The sequence below is a fragment of the Solanum dulcamara genome, chromosome 6, assembly GCF_947179165.1.
Source record: "Solanum dulcamara chromosome 6, daSolDulc1.2, whole genome shotgun sequence".
Taxonomy (NCBI): domain Eukaryota; kingdom Viridiplantae; phylum Streptophyta; class Magnoliopsida; order Solanales; family Solanaceae; genus Solanum; species Solanum dulcamara.
In genome coordinates this window covers 289,480-298,426 of record NC_077242.1, presented here as the reverse complement: position 1 = coordinate 298,426, position 8,947 = coordinate 289,480, and the positions used below count along the sequence as shown (strand labels likewise).

At 34.4% G+C, this 8,947-nt stretch overlaps 1 protein-coding gene across 1 annotated transcript; it reads left to right on the top strand.

The window, feature by feature from the left end:
* Positions 1-5,023: 5,023 nt before the first annotated feature.
* LOC129892045 (uncharacterized) lies at positions 5,024-8,696 on the top strand. The gene is made up of 2 exons (XM_055967579.1): positions 5,024-7,283; positions 8,325-8,696. The coding sequence occupies exons 1-2, from the start codon at positions 5,439-5,441 to the stop codon at positions 8,412-8,414; spliced, it is 1,935 nt and encodes a 644-aa protein (XP_055823554.1). The 5' UTR covers positions 5,024-5,438; the 3' UTR covers positions 8,415-8,696.
* Positions 8,697-8,947: the final 251 nt, after the last annotated feature.

The window sequence follows — 8,947 nt, the reverse complement described above, 5'->3', positions numbered from 1 at the left end:
CAAAATAGGGAGGAATATAATGCTAAAAATTAGTCTTCCCGCGAACTGATAAAATTCATTCACCAATATCAACAAACAAAAGGTACCAAGATAAAAGAAATATTCAACTCCTTGGATCTGAGATAAGGAGTTGATTTCTCATATGATCACTCGAATCAACTAATAGTTATTATTTTAAAAAGTCACCTTTTTTGTTGGACAAAATTGAAATTTTAAAAAATGTGGCTTTGTGAGATAATGACTACTCATTAGTTAAGTGACCATATGAGAAATTAACCAAAAAAAAAACAGACATCAGCAACTGTTTGCCGAAGCACAAATACCAATTTTATTATAGAAATATAACATTAAAAATCTAGTAGCAACACATATACCTAACCTCTACAACTCATGAATTAAGAATTCTCACAACAACAAGGTCTACTCGACACGAATTCCGCGTTAATGAAACTTTTCACAGGAATCTTTCACAAAATTTCCAATCTCATTCTAACTAAGGATTCTTGTGGTTCCGGAGGATCCAACTATAGGAGAACTAGGAACGGAGGGCTCCCCTCCCCCCTTCCGCCCGACTCTTTGGTCTTAAGAACGCTGGTATTGTAATTATATAGACTATGATTCCATACCAGAAATTTTTTAAAATTCCTTTTCGGTTTTGGAGTTCTCAACAACAAATACCTACCCCTCTATTAGAATAGAAGCTCATATCATTGGTCCCGATAAACCCCAATTTAATGCCTCGTCTCTCCCAATAATGCATATGCCTTCAACTCGTTCCGATGACTTAAGCCTCTTTCTTCTTCTTATAGGGTGTTTAAAGAGCGTGACTCTTTAGTTTAATTAAGTTCTAATTTGGAAAATGAAAAGGACCCATTTGATTCAATTCATGAATTAGCCCACAGGCTTCCGCTCTTCTTTCTCAAGCGTTGAACATAGCAATTTTAAAAAACTTTAGAAGTTCAATCGTATCTCAAATACTTCATCAAGAACAAAATTACAGCACAGTGCACTATAATATGCAAAAGGTTAAGAATGTAGATGTCAACCAAACTAAACTTTAAATTAATTTACTGAATTGCCTAAAAAAAAGTAACACATAGATGAAAATAAATGAAGATTACTCATCTCAGATAGAGCTTGAGAGGAATGAAATCTCAAGAGAAGCAGCAATGTTGAAGTCAATTTTTGTGTGGAGTTGAAGGGACTGCTATGAAAGTTTTAGATCAGAAAAAGGAGAAAAGTAGAAAAAGCAGTACATATTTCTATGGCAGTAGTACACGAGGCTAATTACTAGAAAATCAAAACTATTGAGAACATACCTTTAAAGTTGGGGCTTTGAAGCAAACATTTGATGATATGGAAAATCAGTTAAATTGTTTGCCAAAGTGTGATCAATTTGCGCACTAGGTTTCTAGTTTTAGGAGGTTCAAATCATTGGAAACGACATTTCTCAAATTATTCCCAACTCATTAGGCCCTTGGCTCATTTAAGTTGATAATATCATAATTGTGCTTCACCTAACATATGAAATCCAACCACTCCAACCTTTTTTGCTTCAGTTGTATGTTGATTTTCAAAAACATTATTCACAACTGCCCAAATTAATGGGTCATTTGTGCCATCGTAAGTAGGAAAATTCATCTTTGCATACTTTGCTACTGTCGAATATGAATTACCACTTGTTGGATGATTCTGATAGGCCAGTTGAATAGGCGTATTGCTTCTAGTAAATCTACCTGTCGTCGGGCTCGACTCAGTTCCATAGGTTGCAGATTTTATGAAGCCAATTCAGACCACATAGTTCAAATGACAGCAATTTATATCAATAATACTCATCGCTAATCAACTTAAGTAAGGAAACTAAGAAGAGAGCTCACTACATACACTGCAGTTTGTGAAAAATATTGTAGGAGTACAACCTATGGCTATGAGCAACAACTCTTTGTATTTTTACATACATTATCCAGAATGATGCATTATTGATAATACAACATAACACGCAGTGAAATACATATGTAGTTTCACTTCAACTCTATCAAGCATGAAATTTTCTCACCTTTTAATCTTTAAAAATATGCAAAATTCTCGATCAAAAATGGAATTTTAATGTCAAGCATAAATTATGATTAAAGATAGCATGATTCACATAAGTAATAACTTTCCGCGAACATCATAGTATGCTATATTAGCTCAAGTTCTGAAGCAGTCATCTTACAGGTCACATAGTGAAATATTTGTGGCTCTTTAATAACCATGTTCATCAGATTGTATTGTTCCAATATGATTGTGCCAAATCCATCTGCAATAATCAGAAATTTTACATGTGTTCATTGTGAAAGAAAACATCAACTAACATCGAAATAATTTACTAATCTGCATACATTTAGTGAGAAAGTCGAACAACTTAGACAATCCACAACAAAATTGATATTGGACTTAGCTTCTTCAAGATATATTGTACAAATTCTTTAGTTAAATCTGCATATAGATCTTCCACAAATATAATCAAATCTGAGCTATATATTATGACAGATATATACAGTTGTTGGATTTATATGAAGTCATTAAAATTAATGCAGTAAGAATTTTACCTCATTGCTCTCGGACAGTCAATAAGACGAAGTTGGAAAATGAAAGATCATATCCACCAATGCTATTTTTCAAATTACAACTGAAAACAAAGTCGATCATCTATTATAGCTTAATTCGAACTTGTCGTGAGATGAAAAATTATGGATGGAATGAAAGAAAAATCAAATATAAAATTATTAAATAAACAGAAACACGACTCACACCTATAAAAGAATGAACCTCATTTTCCTTTGCAGCTATCTAACATGCAAAATTGTTTTTTAATTGAGGCTGTTTTCTGCTTTTTTCGAATGAAAGGAAAAGGCTTGAGCATTTTAAAAGGCTACTGAAGAGATTGATGGACCATTGACACACACATAGTAAGAGTAATGTAGTGATACAGAGATGCAAAGAAACATTTTTCGGTATATATACTTATAGGCATCTTCATGTCATTCCCACTTACATACCCTTCAATTTAATAGACTTTTGACAAGCTCTCCACAGGGTTTTTTGAAACTCAAGTCTCTGCCAATGAACACTACAGACTTGACCTCAAAGTAATGATGATTGATGTGGCCGAACAAATTATAGCACAGTTATTAAAAGCTTCATTAAATTAAAAAATTCAAACTATTAAATCAATCACTAATTTTTCAAAAAATTATAGGTCAAATAAGCAAATCCAACCCAGATGGAAAATAATATAATAAGAGCTGACATCGAAAATAAATGACAGTGTTTTTATTGATCAATACAATGAAAGAAAACTTGTATAAGACATAGTGTTAGTGTGGACATTTTACCATTTAATTAAATTGTAATTTTAACAATTGTCCATTGATGAAATTTAATGTCATCTTTTTTTTCATTAGTGCATAAAAATACCTTTCATTATCATTTTTAGTTAGTGTAAGATTATGCATTCCATTATGTATTTTTAATCTAATTATCACTAATAAGTAGTGCACTAAATCATAATAGTGCACTAAATGATGATAATGATGACATTTCATTATTTTTTCATCTTTGTATGATTTTCTCTCCTATAAATAAAGAAGTCTTCTTTGTTTTGAAATGTAAGATAAGGGAATAAAACATTGAGTGTATTAAGTTTGTCAAAAAAAAGAGTTCTTATTAGTTGAAGGGAGGTGTTCTTTTTGTGGAGCTTTAAACTCAACTCTTGTCCAGAGTTTCTTGAGTTACATTTTTGTGATAAGGCTGTTATATCCCGAAGGGGAAAAGTCAAGAGGAATATTGCTGGACTGGTGAAAAGATTTGCTGCAGTGGACTTGAATCTCCTTATAGAGAGCGAGATATCCGCATCTCAGCTAAGAAAAGAATTTATTTTCTTCATTTTATTTTTCAATTGTAATTTGTAATCTTGTAATTTCATCAACACATAGTATAAGTGAACTTACCCATTTCTTGTTAGAAAGAGAAATAGATTATATGATAAAGCTCAGAGCTAATGAAAAAAATAGAAGCGTTTAAGATCACTGGGGAAGCACTTATCGGAGCCGAAAAGACAAAACAAACAGACGCAGAAACAGGTGAAAAGTACCACACCACCAAAAATTGACTATTTGTGGTCTTATCGAAATCTGATTTGGGAGAAATCAACTGATATATCCTTGGCTCGTAGGAATTAGAAGAGACACATAATTAACATAAAAATTCACCTATTTAATTAAAGGAAAAACCCATGAAACATGAATTCAGGGCATGCAACAAACTACAACGGAAGCATTAAATAAACAGTAAAATTACAACAAACTACAATGAAATTGAGTTTATTTCTCTTGAAATATTTAGCTAAATGAAAAGTTTCTTAGAATTTACCTTTAGGGGTTGTTTGTTTGTGGTATTAGTGTCATTGATCCCAACAACAAAAAAAATCATAAAATAATATTTAGCTTATCTTTAGTTTAATACCATGAAATTCAAAAATTTTCTTTATTTTCTCAAACTTAGTGTCAAGTCAAAATCAACAATAACATACCCACTGAAATCTCACAAAGTGGGGGTCGGAAGAAGTAGATATACGCAGGTCTTACCACTACTTCTTTGATATAGAAAGACCTTCTGCTAAAGCAAATCAAAGTAGTCGTTGAAAAAACGGATATTGGAGAGGAACGTGATAACTAATATTAAAACAGTGCAGGATATATATGCAAAAAACCGTAACAACAAGAAGAAGATGCAATCACCTAAACACAATAAACCACAAATGATACCATATACCAAAAGTCAAATACTACATGTGTCAAGTCAAAACAAGTCAAACAAATAAAAACGAAAGCAGTATTAAACAATTTAAAATGACAAAAATAACCTTATATGATGAATTGAACAAAGGGCAAAGCTGTCATTGTAAAGGAAACAGTAATGGTCAATGCGCTCAAAAACTAAGTGGTCCTCAAATCATTGAGATGTTTTGGTATCAGTTGAAGTTGTGGATACTAATAAAGGCATCATTCATATTGAATCCATGAAGCAGTAAACAATAAGTCCTCCAAAATAATTCCCATTAGAGAATTCACAAATCTTACAAATTCTTCTTGTGTCAGCGTAGTCCAAAAATACCCTCAACCCTGCAAATTCCCTTCAAACATCTTGTAAAACTTAAAAGGCACCATTAATGGTGAATCAAGAAAGTCAATCTTAATAATTTTCCCATTTTGAAGAACCACAGTCAAAAAGATTGAATCTTTGAGTTTTCTGAGGAAAAAAAACAATCTTTTGTTGAGTCAATCTTAAGAATTTTCCCATTTTGAAGAACCACAGTCATAAAGATTGAATCTTTGAGTTTTCTGAGGGGGAAAAAAACAATCTTTTGTTCTTCTGCTCTTGAGGGGCAGAGATTAATGGAGCTAATACCTTATTCAGACCCAAAATCTGAATCAAGCTGTGGTAATCCACCTTGGGAAGATATGTTTCGATCAGCTTCAATGAGGAAACCAGAAGAACCAAAACTCCAGAACCAGGTTCCTTCAGAGGCACAGTCAAGAAAGGAAAATGACCCAAATCAAGATTCAATGTCTGCTGACCCTCAGATGCGTTTAGCCCTTTATATAGCTATGGCTCATGCTGGTCTTGTATTCACATTTTTCATTATTTATGGAGTTGGTAAATTGCTTGAAGAGTATTTGAGGGCTATGTTATGGGCTGTACTTTGTTCAATTCCAATGAGGGGAATTCAACAAACCCTTGTTGCATTTTGGTCAGAACCTTTAAAGTTAGGTCTTACTGAGACCATTTTAGCTGTCCCTGCAGCTGTTTTCAGTGTGTTTCTTGGGACCCTTGTTGATATTAAAGAGAAGATTTTTAGGGTTGTTCTTAGGAGGCCTAAAGGTAACACTACGAGGCGTCATACGAGTGGATTTTTCGTGTTGTTGAGGTGGCTTGTGTCATTTTGGGTGTTTGTGATTGCTTATGAGCAGATTGGTGGGATGGGATCAGTTGCACTTCTTGCATTGGGATTTATGTTTGCTGCCAATAGTGTGGATTCAACTATGAATGCAGTAACATCTTTAAGAAGTCATAGCTTTCATAGGTTTGCTATAACTGCTTTCTTTACTAGAGGGATCTTGAAGAAGTTGAAAACGATTGTGGCGATTGGGTTGATTGTTGGATTGAGTGTGGGTTCGTTGGCAGGTATGATTTTCTTCTCATATAAGATCGGTATGGAGGGGAAAGATGCAGTTATTGCGTTGAAATCCCATGTAGAGGAGAGTAACTATGCTGAGAAAATTGGGGTTAAGCAATGGATGGATGAAAATGATGTCCCCGAGATGGTGGATAAGTATACCTCTCAAATGTATGAGACAGTATTTACCCAGATAGATAGCTATGCTATGCAATATAATATGACGGAGTTTGTTTCTGGGATAAAACATTTTGTAATAGTTCCTGCAAATAACACATTTAATCAATCCACAGCTTTGGCATCTCCCTCTCCCTACGCAGAGAAATTCTTAAGCCTGAAAAGGAGGGTTAAAGATCGTGAATGGGCACAAATATATACAGAAGTGGATGTGATGTTCAGGGAACTTCTGATCACTAGAGAAGACTTGGTTGAGAAGGCCAAAGGGTTCGCTCTCCAAGGAGTAAATGTAATTCAACGGATACTTGTTAGTAGCACATCTGTATTAGGTGGAAGCATGAAGGTCGTGTTCTTGATTGGAAATTCCATAGTGTCGGGTGCTGCTGGTCTTTTTAATTTTGTATCTCAGCTTATGGTATTCATTTGGGTACTTTATTATCTCATCACATCAGATTCTGGTGGCGTAACAGAACAGGTGATGTCTATGCTCCCTATGTCACATTCCGCAAGGAGGCAAAGTGTTGAGGTTCTTGACAAAGCTATTTCTGGGGTTCTTCTAGCAACTGCTGAGATTGCACTATTTCAGGGGTGTCTGACTTGGCTCTTGTTCAGATTATTCTCCATACATTTTTTGTACATGTCGACAATCCTCGCATTTCTTAGTCCTTTGTTTCCTATTTTCCCATCACTGTTTTCAACTATCCCAGCTGCTTTACAGCTGGTGCTTGAAGGTCGATATGTATTGGCCATCAGCTTATCAATTATACATCTCGTGCTTATGGACTATGGTACATCTGAAATTTTGGAGGATATCCCTGGCTATAACGCGTATCTCACTGGTCTCAGCATTATTGGGGGAATGGCATTGTTTCCTTCTGCATTTGAGGTAATCGCAAACATCACTCTCTCTTGAATTTCCATTATAACTTTCTTGCATTTTTTATGTTACCTGTCATGTTGTCTTTTTGTTGAGTATGAAGAACGAAGTGAACATGGAGAATTCGCAACTGCTATACATCAGCTATTAAGATATCCCCAATATTAGACAGAAAAATGTGAACTTTTCTAATCCTTCATTACCTATCATAAAGGGATAAATGATTGTCACGTGAAACAGCATATCCGGAAGGACGATAATTCTATTGGGGAAAGAAGCTATGAGTGCCTACCCTTTCAACCGTGTTCTTAACTCCCGATTATTGTCTAGATCATGATGGTCTTGGAACTAGACTCTCTTTCTTTCACTTGAGTTAGCGATCAAAAACACATCTGAACTATCACTTTTTTGTGAATTTCACACCTCAACTTTCAGTTGTTCCCTTTTTCTACTTGAACTATCACCATATATGTATTAAAACACAACTAATTAGGTCAATTATCAGTTGTTCCCTTTGTCGCCTTTTGCGCATGCATAAAGATTTCTCCTTGTTTTATATGTTACTCGATGACTTGAGCAGGACCTGAAGGATGAAAACACACCTAGGAGTGTTTTATAGTTCAGGTCTAGTTGGGGTGTGATCTTGTAAAAAAGTGATAGTTCAAGTATGTTTGTGACCATTATCTCTTTCACTTGAGATGATTTCATTACCATAGAAGTTTTGAGTAGTTTGATTATTACCTTTACAAAATTTATAGAACCAAAGTGATGATCCACTATAAAGAAAGATTTTCAAGGGAGAACTAGGGAAGTCGGATACATAGAGCTGGTATAGTTTTTTCATAAAGAAGGGAACTTTAGCTGTATAATCATGCTGGGCTCTGAAAGATTGTAATTTATGCCATTGTGTGGTCTATGATCTAAAGGGTTATGCTTTACATTTAAAGTTAATCCCAAATTCTATCTTGAGATTATTATCCTTATCCCATGTACCAAATGGCCCCTTAAAGGTTGTATCTTTGATATTAATTCTGTGTTTATGTCGCGCAGGGAGCAATAATGGGGCCACTGATAACTACTGTTGTGATCGCGATTAAAGATTTGTATGTTGAGTTTGTCTTGGAAGAACAGAAAGAATAAGTAGAAAAAATCTGTGTTTGCAATGCCTGAACCTTTGAAGACATTGAGGACCCCCGATTACTTTGTTTGATGGAAAAGCATTGCAAGATATAGTGAATTCTTTTTTCTCCCAGTCAACTGTTGTTTGTTTTCTACATGTGTTTGAGGATATTTTTTTTCTCAGAAAAAGCTGTTTATAGTGTGCAGAAGTTTGGTAAATTATTAAATTGGAGTATACAATTGTGTATTGTATCTTCTTTGTAAAATCTTGATCTTTTGAAGAGAATTAGAATTGTTTTGAGATCTCCTTTTCCTTCTTCTCTCAAGGATGCGACCCTTCCCTAAATTTTGCTTGAATGCAAAAAGCTTAGTGCACCGACCTTTTATTTTTTTTTAATCTTTAAATGTTATTACCAACAGCATTAACTATAAGAATCAACAAACCAAATAGGATTTAAAAATGTGAAATACAGCTTTTTCAGTTTTTGACATTTTCCCTTTTGTGACGTGGCTGTATCTCATTGGTCACTCTTGCTATGTTAGAGCCAGTAGCA